Consider the following 21,676-nt stretch of genomic DNA (forward strand, 5'->3'; position numbering starts at 1 on the left):
TACTTGCCGTATCAGAAGTTGCAGGTAGTGTAGGTGGTTGGGTAAAGAAACTGTGTGCGATGTGGATGTGCAGTCAGCCTCGAGGAGGGAGGGCGTGAACGTAAAGCAGAAACGATGCCAAGTGGAGGCTGCATCCCGTCTTTAGCGCGAATCGAGCCCGCTGTGGAGTTCAAGGTACGGAGTGTAATGTAGTGTAAGGAACGGGACGGTGGAGTTTCCAATCTTCACTTCGTGCCCCAACGGAAAGTCAGACCACTGCACTTCTTGCACTTTGTCTTCCCATTTCGACTGATTATTACGGTTGTATATTTTCAAGAAACAGCCCTCGCGATCAACGCTGTTGCCATTGGTTTTGTCGACCTTGGGGCCCAAGGCAGGAGGGGGCACTGCTGGATTCCTGCGTCAGTGTCACCCAACTGGCGCGTGCCTGGCTTGTTCCTTCCTAGGAGGCCGATCGTGGTAGCGCAGCCCTGCTAGCAGGCACGGCATAGCTACTTAGTAGCGTACAGAGAGAATCGTTGCACTAACGAAACCGACAGAAAGCAAACTACGGATCCACCGCGCGCAAGAAAAGAGACCGGAGGAAGAAGTCGGGGCAATGGTCGGTTTCGGGGAGGTGAAGACAACTTCCGTCCGGAGACATACTTTCATACTCCGCTTTACGGAACCTACCGCCGTCCAGTGACCGGCATCACGTTGACCATAAGCAGGAGGAGAAAACAGATAAGTTGATTGGCCTTGGAGGCCATCTTCTTGTAAAAGTGGAATAATACTGCCCCACTTTTACCCACGAAAGGAATGGAGATCGCTCGCGAAGTTGACCCGCCGTAAGATCCGTACTTAGGTACATATGTACTTGACCAACTTGAAGGAGTAAAATGCTTGCTCCAAGTACATACCGCGCACACGGGCTTGGTTGTACACTATTGTACAGGTTCATCCGAAAATGAGGACGGAGATCTGACCATCCGATTCCATAAACCCACTATCCCATATCATCCATCAATCGCATCACATGCACCATAGCATTTTCACATAGCGTCACATAACCATATCAGCCGGAGCCAAGACAAGACAAACCGACATGCATCTCCTGCATCTCCGCCTGCCCTACCGGGCCCCGTCTCTCTACCCTCCCTACGCCCTAGCCTCACGCCTGCAAGACCACCTCCGCCGCTCCCTCCTCGACCTCAAGGACAACCGTCCGGGCTCGAAACCCTACACGCCAACGATTATCTCCTTCACCCCCTTGCCCACCTACACTTTAGGCCGGCGCCAAGCCAGTCCACTCACCGGTGATGAAGCAACACGTCTATCAGCTCCCGTGTATTACCCATCTTCACCCTTAGCTTCGCGGTCATCCCCATTAATGTCAGCACCATTACAACGAATAGATGGGGAACACGGAACAGTTAAGCTCCCAGTCTCAATCCTTCACTCCCCCCGTGGCGGCCTAACCACCTACCACGGCCCAGGGCAGGTCGTCCTCTGGCCCATCTTGGACTTGATTTCGTCTCAACACAACAAGTACACAGTGCGGTGCTACACGCGTCTCCTAGAGAAAACGACCATTTCCACTCTTTGGAAATCGTTTGGTATCCAGGCCTTCACGACGGACGATCCGGGGGTTTGGGTTAGGAGTGGGGCTGCTTGGGCACCATCGCCAGAGGAGACCGGGGAGGGGGAGAAGACGCAGGAGGAGAAGGGGGAGGAGGCATGTGCGCTGGCTGGAACTGAGAAGTCTTCTGTAGGTGAAGATGAGGGTCCGTTAGCCAAAGTCGCCGCCTTGGGCGTCCATCTCCGCCGCCACGTCTCCGGTCTCGGTACGGCCATCAACGTAGACATGCCCGGCCCGGAAGTCACGAGGGAGGCACTCAATCCGTGGGCGAGGTTTGTGGCATGTGGCTTGGAGGGGAAGACGGTGACGAGTGTTAGGGGGGAGTTGGACAAGGCCAAGGGTAATCCGCAGCCCACGCAAAAGTATGAGGGGATGTTGAACCCGCCTGCCGTGGCGGGCGCTTGGGCGGAGAACTTGGCGAGGAATATTGGGGTTGAGAAGGTGAAGACGGTGGGGGAAGATGAGGTGGTGAGCTTATTGGAGGAGTTGGTTAGTGGGAAGGCCGCACAAGAGGAGGTGGGAGAGGAGGAGAGGAAGTTTGTGAGGCTGATTAGGGAGCAATTGGATCGGGAGGGAGACATGGGGGGCGGGAGGGGAATCTGATGGCGGGAAGTAGGAAGTGGGGGAATTTCTACTTTCTTCTCGTAGATGAAGGCCAATATCGTACATAACTCAAATTCACGCATACAAATAATTAGAGTGAAGCATTTGGGCAAAAAGAAAAGAAAATCATAGCGTTGCATCTACATATGTACATGGTTCACAGCCGCTTGTGACTATCACAAAATAAATGGTATTGTGCCAATCAATGTTGGACAAGGATGTTACCCAATGATGCTAGCTACCCTCCCGGGACACAAAGAAAGTATCCAAGGACAGCTAGGGAGTGATTGGTGAGCGGGCTCTTTTTCGTCTCTCCAGACAGTGAACTGCTGCTTCTTTTGCGAATCTGGCTGGGGCTTGTAGAAGCACTTCCACCAGGCTCCAAACTTTCCTCCACCAAGACCTCGAAATAAATAGTGTACCTTCCTCCAAGCTACAGCGGAGCCAAATCAACGTTTTGTTTCCTAACCGCATTTCATCAGCAGACAATACACATACCTAGCTGACACAACCACCCCGATAATCTCAACCCCGCCCTCACGAGCCGCCATAACAACAGAAAATGAAAATCCCATCCAGGGCCCACTTGCTGGACGCTTGGAGCTGGACTGGGCGACTGGCTGACAAACACAAAAATGGACCGGTTAACGTACCCGGTAATCACAGCCCCCCCTCCACCCCTCCTTCTTGCTTTAGCTCCAGGTCCTCCCATATCCCATCTAAGTACCACCACACCACAACGGCATACAATACGGCACAGGCACGACACAACCTGCCTGTCATGCTCACCACATGCTTGATGAAGTGTCACTCCTCCCATTGGAGATTTGCCTACTAGTTACATACATACACACAAGACTCGTTAGCGCTTACGGTAGTTGATCGCAGCACTCACTCCTCTGATGGTCGTCCTTTCTTGTATGTCATTCCAGAAAAATCTTTGTACATCTATACCAGATGGACTTTTGTATTAGGGGGGGTTGTACCCATTGGCGGTCAGCTAGATCGTTAGTTATTGCTTGAGGCTGCCAAGGACCGACTGGATAATCGAGGTGGATAGGGTAGACGGGAAAGGGCAAGGCAAGCTGGTACGTACTTGGTTGAAGCTGGACTCGCGTTACATGATCGTCAGACATGACGGTTGTGGCATGCTGCCATGCGTACCATACTGTAGGAGAACCAGGTGGCTGGTTTATGCTCATCTTCCAACTTATTTCTTTGCGCACCAAATTTAAATGAACGGCAAAGCAAGTGTCGATGACCGAACGAAGAATCGCGAGGTTAGACATACAGCGTGGAACAGTAGTCATAAAAAGTAACATTGCGCCAGGTAAGCTCCTCAAAAAGAACGCTCGTCGCTTTTTCTTGAAAGTCTCGCCTCTCTCTCACTCTCTCTTTCTCTTACTCAAATTCCCGTGTATAACCCTGTTGCCTCTGACCTTTGTGAGAGAAGAAACAAAAAAAAGGAAGAAAAAAATGCGATGTGAATACCCAAACTCCCCCGATGCAGGCCGCCGTCATTAAAACCCCAGAGAAAGCGCAATATTTTCGTCCAGTTCCGGTTATAAAGTGGAATGGGGTAAGCACCTCTTCGAGGCCCTTTTGTATATGCCTTCACGGCCTCAGATTCAGCCGTAATGCTCGTCCTCACCATAGTGAGCCATCTATACACTCCCTCTCTTCCGCCCGCTCCTTGGTGGTGGATCGTACTCGTCATTCTCCGGTTTGTATTCCTCCGGTTGGAAGTTGGGGTTATTGTAATGCGCGACGTTGAAGTGACTGTTCTTAAATGTCGACGTCTGGAACGTCGGTTCGCGCCACGTGTCGTTCTCAACATACTCGGGCATCTGGCAGTATTCGCTAAACCTCAACGGATGTGTCTGCTGAGGTGGCGGCGGTGGAGGAGCCGCTGCGGCGATGGGTAAAGGGGTGGCAACTGGCTGGAGTGATTCCGTTCCGAAAGGGGCAGACATCCAAGATGGTGTCGGGGCTTGGGTGAACGGCGCAAGCGGCGAGCCAAGCGATGGCCCAAGCCCAACGCCCAGTGCCCCAAGTGGCGAGGGAGAGGAGCTGAAGCCTGGCAGTGCTGCAAGGAGGTCGTAATCTCCCGCGGCTGTGAATGGCGGAGCGGATGTGATTTCATACTGGGGGATGGTGGCTCGGAAAACCTGGATGTTCATAGGCGCGGGCGGAGGCGTTAGGTCCACGGGGTAGAGTATGTCATAGTGGTCGGGCCGGTAAAGTAAGCAGATGACGGGGTCAAGGGGAGATGCCGGCTGGCTGATTGCCTCTTCGGGGAAGCTGTAGGTGTTGACCTCAGAGCCGGGGCTACGGTCCAGATACGCGATTCTCAAGACGAAACCAACGGGCTTCAGAAGTATGCTGACCAGTGCCTGCAAGCCCAGTTGGTCGATCTCAATATTGGGTACCTCGATCACACGCTGACAGAATTTTTCAACACTGTCATCCGTAGTGATGAAGGCCTCGTGACTGCCGCGATTCTCTTTGAGCCAGGAACTTGCGAGCAGGCGAAGGTGGTAGATGATGGCGTTGGATTTTTCTGCATCAGTGAAGGCGTGCATAACTTCGTCCATGGCTTCCTCGGGGACATTGAGCTTGTCCGAAATTCTCTTCAGGAGCTCATCTGTTTCCTCGACAAAATCCACGAATACCATAGGGTCAAAGCCACCGTGGTGCTGGATGTACTCATTAAGGCTCTCTAGACGCTCTCTCTCACCATCCACCTGTGCCTTGTTGCCGAGCTTGATGAGGGTCTCAAAGTAGCCAAATCCGATTGCTAGAGAGTACGTTTCGTCAGCATTCAAACTCGCAGTATGGCGTCGGCCCCAGCTGCTACCCCGAGCTACCACGACTAAGACTCACCTCTCCAGCCGCAGTTACCATCCCCCAGCATTGGACGGTAATGGGAGTATACCGCGGGCAAGGACTGAGACACAATTAACACATGCCGCAACTTTTTTTCCCCGATTCTCCAATAGTCTTGCTCACCCTTGTTTTCTGAACATAGACGGGATCGGCTTTGGCGTATTCTTCCGTGATGGCTGTGCTTGGTAATTTGTCGCCAACAGGAAGACCCTATACATACGTACGATTCCATGTAAGTAACGACACACACTTGGAGAAACTGGACGAGAGCCGTATAGGGTTGATGACGGCTGTAGGCGAAAACCAAGGTAGCAGTATTTTCTTACATTGAGCTCAGGCTGGTACTCCTGGTACCCTTGGGCTGCGGCCAGGTCGCTATGATCGTCGCCGGTTGCTTCCATTTTAATGTGATGTCGTTGTTGATGGATGGACGACGGTGTTTGATAGCGCGGTACTTGAGAATCAAATCGGGAGTGTTGGTATTGCTGTTGTTGTTGTTGATGATGATGATGATGATGATGTTGCTGCTGCTGTGGGGGAAGTTGTGAAATGGAAGCTGGCGAGGAGGGGCTTGTGCTGCCGCCAACGCTGGGAGAGAGCGAATGCGAGACGTATGAGAGCGGGCTGTGCGACTGTTGGTGTTGATGGTGTTGGCTGTGCCCGCCGTGGCTGCTGGTGTGATGCGGTGGTAACGAGTGCGGCGACGAGTGATGGGCATGGAACGAGTTGCCCGCGTGGGTTGTGAACAAGGGTCGGGATGCGGGGCCGCTGACGCTGTTACCGCTGATACTGCCCCTGGGCCCGGCTGGACCTGGACTGAAGATTGCCCCAGTGGTTCCAGGGGCAGCTATTGCTGACCCAACAGCGGCGGCGCCTGCTGCTGTAGCGGCCGCTTCCGCGCCGCCCCCGACGGCAGTGTATCCACCTGAACCACTGCCGCCGCCTCCACGTCCAAGACCACCACCACTACCACCACCTCCACCTATTGATGTCTGTTCGAATGTGTAGTCGGGAAGTCCGTGTGCATTACCATATCCCGTCGAGAGAGATATGTACGCTGCAGAATCGGGCTGATACATGTCGACTGTTGATCTTCGTCAACCTCGGAGAAGCTGTTGTATCGTCGCTTGCGCTTGGGGAGGAGATGTCGACAAGACAATAATCGTTCGGAGTTAAGACGTTGAATTGCCTGTGTTCTGTTCTGTATAACGGGTGGACTGCCAGATGAGGAAAGATTATTAGGTGGTATGTATGGTGGACCTCGTTGCTGTTGATGTCGAGTTGCTGAGGGCCGAGGGGGTTTGAAGCGAGTCCACCGCAGCGCGGCTTGTTCGAATGCTTGGCCTTCAATGCACCTCAATGTGGAGAGCAACAATGACAACCCTTGAGTGGATAGGTAGGTCTGGAGAAAACAGACCAGACAGACGGAGAGGAGAGTTAAGTCGGTCAAGTAACGTAAGACAAGAAAGACCCAAGACAGAGAAGGACAGTCGGAGTTCGCAGCGGACAATAATCGAAATCACTGCCTCGCCGCAAATCCGAACAAGCAAACGGAGATAGATGCGAGTGCTGTGTGGAGGAGTGGGTGGGAGGGCAGGCCAAGTAAGTAAAAGAGGTGAAGCGGAGCAAAGGGAGAAGCAGAGGCGAAGAGAAAGGGAAGTCAAGGGGACCGATGAGCGGGCAGAGGACAGGAGACTCGGAAGTAAAAGTAAGTATTGTATATCCGGGGCTCGCCGAGACGAGGCCGGGCAAGTTGCAACGGCGCTCTGGTGGAAATAAAAAAAAGAAGGCAAGTTCCAGCAATGCCTATAAAACGGTTAGATTAGTACCAAACATACACACCCCCCATCAAACGCTACAGTAACAGCTGGCCGACCTCCCTACGGCCACACAGTACCTATCACCACGGGTGGGGACAGGTGGTGCGGTGCCATACCATCCAGGATGGACTACATATGTATTCATTCCACTGCCCAGACTATAGGGTGCAGTTTATTATTGCTTTCTTTTCCTTGTTGCTGTGGCTGCCCTATCCGCCGTTGGCCGTTTCGCCGCTGGCTACTGGTTGTCCGCGTCCGCCATCAATCCTCTTCCACGCTGTCGTTGCTGGTTGCTTTTGCTTCCTGCAATCCGGGCCATAAGCACCAAGCCAGCTGTATCAGTCCAAGCGGGCAGCAAGTCGAGATCTGTGGTTTCGTAATTGCCCAGGCGAGACATCTCCTCTTCCCACTCTTGTAGTTCTCCCATCTGTGGCGGAGGAGAGAGAGCCCGGTCATGGCTACAATTCGGGTTCAGGAGAATATGTGCTCCGCAACTTTATGTAGTTGTCCGTACGGAATACCCATGGATCCCGGCTGTACGCAGGGCGAAACTGGTGAGGGGGACCGAAAAAACAAAAAAAAAAAAAAAAAAAAAAAAAAAAAAAAAAAAAAAAAAAAGGGACCATCCAGTTTCCCGCAAAGCGTCGGAAGTCAACCAACCCTAGACGACCAGCAAACGCACTTGGTCCCCGGAAGCGACGTCTTGGCGGCACCATGGCTCCGTAGTTTTCTGCAACATGACGGGGCCCGGCCGCCGGTGTGCCTTGTGTCTTTCTGGCCTCTTTTCCCAACCGCCACTGTAATTGCCCGTCAACTGCTCAACAGAAGAGAGAAAACAGGCAAACATTGGGATGGTCGCTACAGTTCTGTGATGATTGGAAAAAAACAAAAACGAGAAAGGTGGTGTTGTGTCTAATGAAGCTGGGTCAACTTTATGATGAAGCGTTTTACATGGAGGTAGTACACTACCTCTACATAACTGTAAACTGTACCTGTGGAAGGGCTGATCTTGTCTGATGAGCAACAGCGACCTAGCGCATGTTCTTGTCCCCTGATCCCAGGCGCCAATGCGGAGGGCCGCTGCGAAACACCGTGGGATCTGGGGAGCTAGGCAGGCTGGCTAAGCTGGGGGGTTCTAGGATGTGTGTAACCACGGACCACAGCATTTGTCTCTGAATGCCGCTTGAAGTGTTCTTATCGACACCCCTCTCTAGCTTGTCTCTGTTTCTCTGCACGCCGGGCTGGGCTCAGTCAGCAGAGCAGCTAGGACACTCCAAATGGTATCGACTTGTAATGCCCGGAATCAACTATGCTTGGCTGGAGCCTTCGGAACGTTTACTTGCCGATACTATCATTGCAAAAACGGGAAGGGCTCTGGAAAAGGGGAATGCGGAGCATCATCCTCTCCTGGTGATTACTATTGGTGTCTTTTACTGCAAGTATAACGACCTCCTTTGCACGGTAGCGAATCCTTACCTAGCCTGCCTAGTGTACTCGAGTCTTGGAGGTGGTGTGTTGGTGTGCTTAACCTGGTTCTGGGCCACATCACGTCGACCGGTCCCCTTCACATTGGATCTGTCTGGCGACTTGATGATCTGTGCTGTCAAGATGCGTCTTTTCGTCTCCATTCTTGCTTTGTTTAAGGTTGTTTTTTCTCTTGTGGTCTGGACAATTGCAAGAGGTAGCACGATACCACATCTAGGGCCAGACCTTTCAAGTCCTTCATGCCAGGTCATTGATAGGGTTGTTTGTGCCTCGCACATCCGCGTCTTCGGATGGGAAAAGCGTACGTGTATCGGCCTGGTACCCCTAGTGTATTGTGCATTGCCCCTTTGCTAGTCGATCAACCGATTTGATGACCAATACCCGCTGGGTGAATATCAGGCTGCCGGCTTGTCCACGAAACTTGTGTTTCCACGTATTTCCACTAAATAGTTCGTTAGAGCTTTGAATGAGGAGGTGGCTCAATTTTACAGGACTGGCAAGGCATTTCATGAATACAAGAGAGTTTCAGACGGTCCGGTACTTGGAGCCGAACCTCAAGTGACACAACATCGCCGAAACCCAATCTCCCAACACCACGCATAAAGCGGCCAACGTGATAGTTGATGGGATCTTGAGAGGGTCAATGCGCCTACAGGGCGTAGTAGCTTTGCACAAGGTGGCACAGTCTCCAGAGCCCGTAGAAAGGCACAATGAAGTCCGTTAGCCTTTCGATACCCAGCGCCGGTATTCCAAAAGCATAAGAGGATGATAAATCGGTCATAGTACGGTCATGTCTGGAGATCCAGGTCATCTTGATTTTTGAGCATCATATTGACCCGGACGGAGAAGGTCGGCCACTTCCTATGATGCAATGGGTGGGAGGAGTTGGCTTTCGCCTCCAGTTCTGGTAGCGTAGCTTTGCCCATGCCGTTACAGAGAAATCCACGCTCGTATGGTGGGAATTCCACCTGTCGACAGTGTCTGCTATGTCAGCTTGAAATGTAAGTAAGCTCAGCCCATGTTATTCCCAGGACCGACGACACAAAGAATGAGGCCGAGATGTGGCACGAATAAATCTAAATTGTAACCGAAGTTGGTGAGGCTGCTTGAATACAGTATGCTGTGTGAACGAGCAGGGGAGAGGGTTAAGGTGGTCAAAAGCTGAAAGTGTTTAATGAGGAAGAACAGCTGTGGTCGATCCGCTGCTCGGGCTCGTTGTTGGTACCAAGCTCATGGGATCGTTGGATTCAAAGCTATGCAGAGAATTCCTCAAGGGTTCAGAAGAATCGCCATTGCCGAAGGCGAAACGCACGAAATGTGAGACATCAACGGGTAGCGATGTACCGCTTATCCCCTTGTATTTCCCTCGTACTTTTGGTATTAGATTTTTAGGTTCCTCGGTCGCTTATTCGTAAGCTATGTTGTCATCTTCTCACGGACCATATGTTTGCCGCCTGGAGTGACTAGTCAAATTGACTTGCAACACAACATGTATGGCGGTGACCAGCTGAAAACGTGGGGTTGAACAAGAACAAGGATCAAGTTGATAATATGTTTCTCAGATCTCATGCGCAGGACAGCATCACGTCGTGCTTCTTCTGGCTTGTGAGTGTCTGCGCTAGGGACTGTCGTCGTGGATGAAGGCCAATCCAGGAAAGTGTATATCATATGGTAGCTTACTTGGGGGGTTCTAGGCGCCAAGGCTTCCTTTCCCCCCTCTTTTTACCCTCTAAAGAGGGGGCGCGGAAAATTTAGGACAGCAATTAAATATAGGACACTCCACATAGAAATTTACTAGCAAAGTAACCCATCTACATACTCAACACCCATATTATATATTGAAATTTATCAACACAACATCGTTAGGAAGCCCAATAAACTACCTAAATAGGAAGAGTATATATATAATAAAAGATCTAATAATTTATTTAATTTATTTGAGTGCGTTATAGTATTATATATATAGCTAATTAAACTCCCTCCTTACTTATATATACATTAGATTTCCTCCTCCTACTTTAATAAAGCTTGCCCCGGCTGTTGCCCGTTTAAATACCTTATTCTAGGTCGGACTGTGCTTTCGATTAATAGCTTTATTATACTTCCCTATATAGTATCTTCAAATCTATATTCTCGTAAGAAGAAGGGAATTATAGGGGTAATTATTGAAGAGGGACTAAATCTGGGTAGTGAGGTTATATTAATAGTAGGGGGTATACGCTATTTAAACTTCTTCTTGGGAGCTAGTGTAATTAGGGGTTTAATTAATTAACTAACTAGTTAATTAATTAGTTTACTCCTCCTCTCGCTAAGTAGAAGTTCCCTATCCTCCTTATCCCTATTGTTATTATCTTCCTTTTCCTTATTATTAATTTTCTCTCTTATTGCTATAGTAATATTATCCTTATAGAAATCTTTAACGAGAGTTTTATTTATCTCCTCCTCGAATTATATTTATATACGTAGATCTCTAACAATTTAAGAGAAGGTTTCTAATTGGGCGGCGGGCTATATTACTAATTGGGCGGCTAGCTAGCGGTTAATAATAATCTCAATATCCTTATTATTAAAAATAATTAGTAGAGGGTGCTCTATATAATATTGGGCTTGCTAGTGTACTAGCGGTTTACCCTCCTTATTAATTTAATAAGGGAGACTTTCCTCTATATTAAGTATATTATTATTATAAACGGGGATATACTCCTATTAATTATCCTTCTTATATTTTTTAAACTATATAATCTATATAACCTTCTTTAATTTACCACCCTCTATATCCTTCTTCTATTAATCTTTAAACTACTTTTATATAATATTGTTAATCCTTTTTATAGCTCGCTCTTAACGTTTTATTTCGTTTTATATTTCTCGTTGAATTTTCTCTATTATCTTAGTATTGAATTCGTCTTTTAAAAATAATAGAGATAAATTATTATTAAGAATCTTATATACTCTCCTCCTTATTCGACGGTCGAAGTTAGCTTCTCTCTTATAATTATACCGGTAATATTCTTAAATTTTATTATAATTAAGAATCGCCTTTCGAATAATTTAGAATATATAAGGGTAATTAATTCGTATTAGGGAACTGAACGTATAAGAATAACAGTTAATAATACAGTTAACAACCTTAATAACCTTTTTAAAACGGTCCTTATACGGTATTATAGAGGGATAGGTAGGGTTGAATTCAAAAGAGCGCTACTTAGCTTTAATCTATAACAATACCCTTTGTCTATTAATTAACTAAAGACCAATATCTTCAAATCTATTTATAATATTATAAATTATAAAACTATTAGTAACAATCTTATTAAATTCTCTAACGAATATTGTACGGTTGAAATTATACTCTCTTCGCTATACGAATTTACGAAGAGCTTTTTAGTAATAGGATTTAAATAAGGAGAAGACTCCTACATTAAGCGGCTATATAATATAGGTAGAATATAACGGTAAGGCAAGGATTTAAATATTAAATACCTCAATATACTACTTAACTACTATATTGCAATAGCTACTAAACCCATTAATTATAAGCAGTCGATATATAGGGTCTATATTAGGGAGCTGTCTTTTACTAATACTAATAGTATAATCCTCTAGTTGGCGACTATTAATATTATACCTATACTAGTTATAACCGAATTAATCTATAAAATTATATTTTATCTTCTTAAAGGTTAATAATACTTTAAAGCTATATAAATTAAAGTACTTCAATTAATTGAAGGTAAACTTTACATTCGAAAAACTAATTAGTAACTTTATAAAACGTACATTACCGAAAAACTCGTTATTAATAAACTCTTTTATTAGATCGGTTTTAAAAATAAAATAGATAGGAATATAATACCCAGTAGCATTTACTCTAGCAATTAGAGTACATAACTCCCTATTAACTAGATTAAATATTTCTAACTAACCTAATAATTAGTATAGTAAATAGTAAAGGGTAAATTATACAATCAGAAGGGATTTTACTTAATTAAAGGGTATTTTATACTAACCTTCTTCTTATCCCCCAACTTCCTCAATATAATAACCTTTATACAACTATTTAATATACAGCCGATACAGGCGCTACATTTATTATTATTCTAATAATTATAAAAAGGGATAACAGCGGCGATATCTTCGTATTTATCAAACCAGTCGTTCACAAACTTAATATTCAACTCCCAAAAGTAACGCTTAAAATCTACGGCGCAATATATCGTCAAGCGCAACTTAAGATAGTTAATAATAAACTTCGTAAACTAACGTCTATTAAATTTAATCGATAGCGGGCTTACCTTTATCGACTATAACTAATTTATAGTATATATTACTATCGACTATAATACGGGGAATCTTCCTCTAAAGTAGAATATTATATATATAATAATAGCCTTCTCCTTAATAAAGGTTAATAATTATAGGCGCCCCCGTAACTGTAATAATATAACTAGTTTACCAATCTCCTATAATAACTTCGTATAACGGCTAATCAAACTGTTACGGGGCGCGAGCAAGCACTAAGGTAAGACTTTAATTATTATACGAGGAATAGGAAGAGAATCCTATACACGCATAAGAACTATATAGGGCATACGTGCGTGGGTCCGGTACACGGACTATAGCGTACGTATATATGTAATTGCTGTACTATACTCAGGCAGTTACATAGCTGACTATACTATGTAATATAGCACCCTCTATTTATATATAGGAATATAGTAGTAATGCCTATAATACTACCCCCCCTTTCAATATAATACTCCCACTCGAAAAATCGATATTATATATATTATCGATAAAGTGGGGCTTATCCAGCCTTCCCGTAGCTATATCTAATTAAATGCCGGTAAAGATTTTACTAAAGCGGGAAGCTGCTTAATGCCCGCCGGTACTTTAGCTCCTTTTTAGAGGTAGAATATTAGTTAAAATATTGTTAAATCCGACCCTTCCGCTGTAAGAGCTATTATTATTCCTAATAATCTATTTACACGCTGGAAATTAATTTAAAACGCTCTAATTATTGTATATAGAGAACTTTAATAATTCTTACTATTACTAGCCCTACCGGGGGTATTATAGGGACGCCCGTAGTATAGTAATTTACGTAGGACGCTTATAGCTGTTATTAGTATAAATTTAGAGAATTCGCGTATTTAATTCCCTACTTATAATTTATCTTTTCTTTAAACGCTTAATTATTATACTACTAACCTTAAAAATTCTTAGATTCCTCTTATCTTCAAATCTTAATATTAACTACGTATGTGGCTAATTTAGGGAATAGGAGACGTAAGACCGCTATAAAACGTATTATTTCTCAGTGCTATTAATAATTATTCTATAAAAGGGTATACTATAAAGTATTTAATTAGGGTATATGGAATAAATCGAACTAAACTCCTTTCTTTTTACTATTATTCAATTCTATACTTCCTCCTATATACTAATTATCTCCTATTTATACTATTAATAGAAATATTATTTATTATTCAATTTTATATTCCTTCTTACTTATTTATTATTTACTATTAGAACTGCTATAATAGGGATAATACTATAAATCTCGTCCTCCGAAAATATCTTTATTTTTTGCTATATCTTCTAACCCTTCCTAAAATTCGGGTATAGAGGACCGAATTCTAGGTGTTAATCGTAAAATTCCTATACTAATTCTTAACAACTATTAAAGTTCTTAGCTAATTGCTAATTTAGTAGGTAATATAATTATTTTATTAAATACTTTTAAAAACTATCGATCTTTTAATAATTTAATAATTCTTCGAATTCCTACTGTCTATCTTCCTTAAAATCGTTTATCCTAATAATAATTATACTTTTATTTACTCTAATGTTTATTATCAATTCTCTTTAACTGGGGAATCCTTCGATATAAAGTTTAACCCGGGATATATTAATAATATAAGTAACTTTTATATTCTGAGGCAAAGCTAATTCTATTATATACGAATTAACTTTTATAATGCAGAAGGGTCCTTCAAACCGGAGTGCTAGCTTATTATACGGCCGGCCTGTAGTGTAATTACTTATATTAAATATTACTTTATTACTAACCTTATATTTAAGTGTATTTATACGCCTTTTATTTATTACTATTTTATACCGCTCCTAAGCTTATAAGGAGGATATTTTAACAAAATCCTAAACCTCCTTAAAATATACTACTAACTAGTTAGCGTTAAAGATCTGCTTTCGTTGCGTATTTATAATGTTAGGGGGTAAGGGTATAGTCGGTTCCGTGCCTATACGAAGATAAAAACTATAATTAGCAAAGAATAGAGTAATGCCTATTAATATTAATTTAAAATTATTTCCTTAGAATTCGGCTAGGGGTAGCCAATCGACCCAATCATTTTATACCTAATTAATAAAAATATATAAGTATTACTCTATTTCAGCGTTAATTCTCTTAATTTAATTATTCGTTTCCTTATAGTACAGGGTTAAAAACTTCAATTTAATACCTAATCTCTATAATAATTACTTTTAAAAGGTTAATATAAACTAAATTCCTCTATTAAATACAATAATATCTAGAAGGCCGTAGAGCGTATAAATATAGTCGACGAACTTTTCTACCAACTCCTCTATAAATAATCCTTCTATTAGAATAAAATACTATATTTTTATAAATTTATTTACTATTACTAATACATACTCGTACTCAACGCTTCTACCCGCTCGTTTTAATTTAAGGAACGGAGTTACATAATCGATAGAAATATCCCGCCAAAGAATATAAAGAATTAATAATAACTTTAAAAATCCTACTAGCAATATTCTAATAATTTTAATTTTACTATAAGGAATGTATACTCTATAATAAACGTTTACTATAATAACTATTCCCGGTTAGAAATACCGGTATATTAATACTACTATTTTATTGTTAGGAACGTAGGCGAAAGGTAGGTTGAAGTAACTACGGTCGTAGCCGTATATAAAGGACGGCAAATTAGGGGTCAATCCAAAGATATATTAATAACTACCGACTACAATAAAATACACTCTGTTAAACCTCTTTTATACCTATACAAACTCTATTCCTCCGCTAACGAACATTATAGAGCCTCATACTAATCTAATACCTCGGTACAGTACCGGATTATCCTTCCTGTAGGTCCGACTTAAAATAGGTATTATTGTAAATAATCCTATACTTCTATTAACGAAGGGGAATAGTAACCGCTAAAGTACCTCTATATACGAACTCTTAATTTCCTAATACAACCCCCCCCTTATAAGTTCCGTCCTTAAAACCTCTATAATAAACGCCGGATACCGTAGTATTATCGGACGTTATTTACTATAGCCGCCAACGCTATATTCTAGATTATAGCCGCTCCGCTACTAACGAACCGCCTACTAGAATATCGGCATTATAATATCTATTTTCGTAAATTCCAAATACAACTATAAAGCTAATATTAAATTTAAAAAATTAACATTCCGCCTACCGGTATATTAACGCTATAATATCTATTCTTATAGATTCTAAACGTAAGTACAAACCTAATATTAAATTTAAAACGCTAATATACTACCTACTAGAATATTGGCATTATAATATCCATTCTTATAACTTTAAATATAAATATAAAACCGGTATTAGGCTTAAACGTCTAATGTTCTACCTACTAAAATATTAGTATTATAACGTCTATTCTCATAATATACCGCCCGCCAGAACATCGGCATTGTAATATCCATTCTCGTAAATTCTAAATACAAATACAAAACCGTTATTAAATATAAAGTACTAACATTCCGCCTACTAGAATATTAATATTATAATATCCATTCTTATAATGTACCGCCCGCTAAAATATTAATATTATAATATTTATTCTTATAATATACCGCCCACTAAAATATTAATATTATAATATTTATTTTTATAAACTCCAAATATAGATATAAAACCGTTATTAAATTTAAAATACTAACGGGGTTCCCAACCGTTACTAAGACTATTATCCTACAAACGTACGAAAAAGTAAACCTCATTTTACCCAACGAAAAATACTACTCCAAACTTAAAAATATTAATAAATACCTTAAAATACTAATATAATTACGCCCTATAATTCCTCCCCCCGGATACTCTCTATTATCCACGCTCGTAACGCGGTTTAATATTCTCGTAGGATACCCTCCATTATCCACGCTTACTTTAGAATACCTACACAATCGAAACCCAAAACTCCTTTCGTAGATTATTCTCTATTATTTATATTTACTATAACCTACTATAATATTTAAATATAATCCCCCCCTTACAAATTCTATCTTCGGGACCTTTATTTCTATCCTCCGCCTCCTATAACTTTATATACTACTTCTTCTATAAACCTCCTTTACTTATATTATTCCTTCTTAATCGCTTTCCTATTACCCTTACTTTATTCTTCGTATAATTCCCTCCTTTCTAATAATATAATTCCTAATTACTTCCCCCACTCTCCCTACTATAATCCGAAGTATATACCTTCTTATTTTCCGCCTTTCCCTCTTACCTTTTTATAACTATTATTATTATCTATTCGTCCTATCCTTCCCTTTTTAATTATTACCTTCGTCCTATCCTTCTATTTATCCCTTCTTATTACCTATATAATTATTTAATACTCTATTTACCCTATATTATTTTATATTCACCTATTTTAAATTATATTTACTTATTTTAATTTATATTCGTATAAGGACTTCCTCCCTTATTTATATAATATCCCTTCCGCCTACCCTCTTTACCTTTCCTTTCTTCTTCCTCCTATTTTTACTTTTATAATTATATCCGCTATTCCCTCCTCTAATTCCGTAACTACTTCGCCTACCCCCTTACTTAAACCGTCCCTTACTATAAATGTATATATCTTTATTATATACCTACGTACTAATCCCTATCTCTCTTATAAACTTAATTAGTATATTTACTTTTCTTCCCTATTCTCTTCCTTTTCGTTTTATCCTCTCCTTCCTTTTGCTTTATACTTATAATTAACTTCTAATCGGCTACTCCTTTCCTATCTTTTAATAATATTTACCCCTTCGCTTATTTAAAATATAATATTACTTTAACCTAAACATTCACTAATACCCTAATCCTAAATTTATATAAAATACTCTATCTAATTGGCATATATACCTGCCAGATTAAAAGTACGCTATCTACCCCTTATTATCTCCCCTATTTTTTTTTTTTTTTTTTTTTTTTTTTTTTTTTTTTTTTTTTTTTTTTTTTTTACTAACGTCTTCCCCTTCCAAAATTCAACGAAAGATCGCAATATTCACTATCACTACGCCGCTACATACTCAAAGTCCCCTATAGTATTTATAACCTCTAGAATAATATATAGGATATAGCGGCCGAAATTATATACTTTACTAATACTAGTAACCCCCTACCTACCCCCCTCCTATAACGGTTATATCGGTCTACGGCGGTATTTTAAATTATAATATAAATATATTTTATTAATAATAATCTCCCTATAATATTACCTAATATACTCCGAACTAAGAACTTTAATTATAAAGGCTATTTGAAATTTAGCTACCGTAATATTAGTAATACTAATATTAATATTAATCCGGTAGCCCCTATTAATAGTCTTATTATTAGTAATAGTAATTCTCCTATAAATATTTCTATATTAAATTCTCCTATTTGTATTACCCCCTCCCTTAATTGCGGTTAAGGTCCTTAGTGTTAGACGGTTAATAGGAGGCTAGTATTTATAAATAGGAAATTAAATAAATTATTAAAATTCGCGAAGGAAGATTATAAATAAATAATATAAAATAGTATTTATAAATATTATTAATAGATATAATAGTGCGTAGGAATATTCCTCTTAAGGTTGTAGGTTCTAATCCTATATTGACGATAGCGGACGCCGCTAAAGATTTTTTTATTTAGGGTAATAATAAAAAATATAGATTATATTCTATTTAGTACTTTATTAATATCCTATATTAAATTAAATTACCTTCCCTTCCTATTTCTTATTCCCTCTAATATTTCTACTTTATATCTCTACCTTACATTTCTATTTTTATATCCCTACTTTACGCCTTATATTTATATTTTATATTTATATTTTATATTTATGTTTTATATTTTACATTTATGTTTTACGTCTACGTCTTATATTTTACGTTTACGTCTTACGTTTATATCTTATATTTTACGCCTACATCTTACGCCTACGTCTTATATTTATATTTTATATTTACATCTTACGTCTTACATTTATATTTTACATTTATATCTTACGTCTCACGTTTATATCCTATATTTATATTTTACGTCTTATATCTATATTTTATATCTACATCTTATATTTTACATTTATATCTTATATCTATATTTTACGTCTTATATTTATGTTTTATATTTATATTTTACATTTTATATTTATATTTTACATCTCTACTCTAAATTTCCAAACAATTACCATTCTCCTCCTACTACCTAATTAACCTTTATTAATTTAATAATCGGCCCGCTACTAATATACCGCCACTACATCTCCCTAATTTCGTACTCCTTAAAAAAATTTAGGTAATTTATATCCTTTTATAAAATTTACGAATTCTTATTGTCTAAATACCCCTTCTATTTAACTTAAAATTAATATTAATAGCCGGATCTACGATATTTTATAATCACTTCGATTTTATATTAAATATTATCCTTCTTAATATTTATAATTTCCCTTTGTAGTACCGTTATAATAGGATCCTTATAGTACGGTTCTAATAGAATAATAGGGAATATTAAGTAGATTTAGTAATATATAAGGAGTATAAATCGGTATACTATCTTCTTTTCTCTAATAACTTTAATAATTTAGAAGGGTCTTAAAAATTTATTTACTAACTTAATATTTAAGTAATATTATTTAATATACTTCATATTAAATAAAACCTAACTTCCAATATCGAACTCCTTTAGCTTCCGAACTTTATTATATTATTTCGTATACTCCTAATTAATAACCTCTAAGGCTATTACAATTTTTAATTACCTATAAAATAATTTATTAATTTAATTAGTAATTACTATCGGAAAGACCGTCTTTTGTCTTCGCTCTAAGTCTATTAATCCCTAAAGATAATATTTAAAGAGTAGTTTTAAGGAAAATTTTCCGATAGTAGTATAGAAATAATTATTGTACGTTTACTATACTAATATAATTTTTTCGGCCTAATCGACCTATTCTATATTGTAGAAGATTCGAAAGTATAATTCTAAATTCTAATTTTACCTCTCTATTTATCCGTCCGTTTAGGGGTACTAGGCCGTACTAAGGCGTCTATAAATATCTAAGAATTTATAATAAATCTTTTAAAATTAGTTTGTAAAAAGGCTACTTCTATTTAATATAATCGAATCCGGGAGATTAAATTATTAGAAAACGTTTTATTAGAAGAGGAATATAAATTGCCAGGTATCGATCGTCTTCTATATAGGGATATATAAAGCGTATTTAGTAAAATGGTTAATAATAATAAAGATTATATTGTAGGTCCAATTAAATATAGGGTTGAATAATTTTAGTATTCCGGTAATAAAATCGTACGAAATATCTTATTAAAGGATAATAGGGATAAATAATAATCTTAATAATCTATATAGTTGGTAGTTATAAAGTTTAGCCTTCTAATATACTAAATATTCGCGGACGTATAATTTAATATTAATTGTAATAGTAAGCCAATAATAGAATTAATTAATATATTTTAATATCTTCCTTTAACTTAAATATCCCGCTATTGTTATATTATAGTAAATATAGAATAATTTGGCCTATATCCGTTCTAGGACGTAGATTTAGTATTAATATTATAGAATTCTATCTTCCCTTATTTTTTAATTCTTCGCCCGTCTCCCCCCTTTATTATTCTTCTATATTTCTTTAATAATAAATAAATCTTCCTTCTACACCTCCAACAACTACTATCCTAATAATAGTAATTATTCTTTATCCTTCTATACCCTTACTACTACTATATACCTACCTATATTTCCTATAATAATACTTTCGTCTTCCCTCCCTAATTTAATAATAACCTCGCCCGCGAATTTTACCCTCTTCTTCGCTACCCTATCTTTTCTATTCTTGCTTTTAATTTCCTTTTACTTCCTCTCCTCTCTATTTAATTTACCCTCCCCCTACAAACTCTACCTTTCTTCTCACAATTTAACCCCTTTATCCTCTAATACCCAATCCTCTTCTATTTCGTTTATATCCTATTATTATTCCCTCTCTTCTACCGCTATCCTCCAAACCTCCTTCCTAATTAAAATTATTTATTTTACTAGCACCCTCGCTACTCAATTTTCCTTTATCGCCCGACCTTTTTCTTTACCCCCTTTAATAATTTTTATTAATAAATAGTTGCCCCCTACCTCCTATTCCTCTCTTTATAATTATAATTTCCTTAATAACTTATTTACCGAATTTAATTTTCTTAAATAATATTTAATTCTAAAATTATATACTATTAATTCTAATATCTACTAATTTTACCTTATACTAACCCGCTCCTTCTTTTAAAAATATTATAAATTTAAATAATTTATAATTACTAAGAATAATTTATCTATATATAATAAATATTACCTCTATATTTTTAATACTCCTACAATTACTAATAATTCTCTATCCCTAACCCTATACCTAATTTCCTCTAGCGATTTCTTCCTTAAAAAGAAAATTACCGGGTGCTATTTATTGCTATATAACTATATAAAAATTACCCTAATTACAAAGTTTAATACGTCCGTTTCTATTTAAATCTGTAATACCGGGTCGAAGTAGTATAATATAGGAATTTTTTAAAATAATTTTTTAAATTCCGCGAATACTTCTTCTATTTTTTTTATAAATTCGAACGGCCTCTATTTATTCCCCTTTAGTAATTCCGTTAGAAGTATAATTATTTTAGAGTATAATATTATAAAATATTAATAGAATTTTATAAACCCTAAAAAGATTTAGATATTATAAACGTTCGCTGGAACTTCCTATTCCGCAATTACTATAACCTTCTCTAAATTTATCGTTATACTTTCCGGGGAGATAATATATTTTAAGAATAATACCTATTTTATATAAAACTCGTACTTATTTAAGTTTATATAGAGGTTACAATTTTATAACTATTAAAAGACTTCTTTAATGTAATTAATATAATCTTTTTCATTTTTACTATAAATTAAAATATTATTAAAATAAGT

At 39.2% G+C, this 21,676-nt stretch overlaps 3 protein-coding genes across 3 annotated transcripts; 2 read left to right on the forward strand and 1 right to left on the reverse strand.

The window, feature by feature from the left end:
- Nucleotides 1–867: 867 nt before the first annotated feature.
- On the forward strand, nucleotides 868–2,221 carry B0T23DRAFT_438551 (uncharacterized protein; the record flags this gene model as incomplete). Its single annotated transcript, XM_062840665.1, has 1 exon — nucleotides 868–2,221. The coding sequence occupies exon 1, from the start codon at nucleotides 1,085–1,087 to the stop codon at nucleotides 2,219–2,221; it is 1,137 nt and encodes a 378-aa protein (XP_062695884.1). The 5' UTR covers nucleotides 868–1,084.
- Nucleotides 2,222–3,815: 1,594 nt separating this feature from the next.
- On the reverse strand, nucleotides 3,816–6,369 carry B0T23DRAFT_88801 (peptidase C65 Otubain-domain-containing protein). The gene is made up of 4 exons (XM_062841946.1): nucleotides 5,434–6,369; nucleotides 5,231–5,317; nucleotides 5,105–5,168; nucleotides 3,816–5,018 (listed from the first exon to the last, which is right to left on the reverse strand). Exons 1-4 carry the CDS (start codon nucleotides 6,184–6,186, stop codon nucleotides 3,886–3,888), a joined length of 2,037 nt encoding a protein of 678 aa, XP_062695885.1. The 5' UTR covers nucleotides 6,187–6,369; the 3' UTR covers nucleotides 3,816–3,885.
- Nucleotides 6,370–7,073: 704 nt separating this feature from the next.
- On the forward strand, nucleotides 7,074–8,862 carry B0T23DRAFT_410962 (uncharacterized protein; the record flags this gene model as incomplete). Its single annotated transcript, XM_062839421.1, has 5 exons — nucleotides 7,074–7,396; nucleotides 7,753–7,837; nucleotides 7,929–8,019; nucleotides 8,142–8,739; nucleotides 8,812–8,862. The coding sequence occupies exons 1-5, from the start codon at nucleotides 7,382–7,384 to the stop codon at nucleotides 8,860–8,862; spliced, it is 840 nt and encodes a 279-aa protein (XP_062695886.1). The 5' UTR covers nucleotides 7,074–7,381.
- Between the last annotated feature and the right edge of the window lie 12,814 nt (nucleotides 8,863–21,676).

Source organism: Neurospora hispaniola (genome assembly GCF_033458365.1).
Source record: "Neurospora hispaniola strain FGSC 10403 chromosome Unknown B0T23scaffold_2, whole genome shotgun sequence".
Taxonomy (NCBI): domain Eukaryota; kingdom Fungi; phylum Ascomycota; class Sordariomycetes; order Sordariales; family Sordariaceae; genus Neurospora; species Neurospora hispaniola.

Coding starts and splice junctions, on each gene's coding strand:
- B0T23DRAFT_88801 (XM_062841946.1), bottom strand. CDS start 6,186: ATGTATCAGCCCGATTCTGCAGCGTACATATCTCTCTCGACGGGATAT. Junction 5,318..5,433: donor AGTACCAGCCTGAGCTCAAT/GTAAGAAAATAC, acceptor ACGTATGTATAG/GGTCTTCCTGTTGGCGACAA. Junction 5,019..5,104: donor TGGTAACTGCGGCTGGAGAG/GTGAGTCTTAGT, acceptor CGTACTCTCTAG/CAATCGGATTTGGCTACTTT.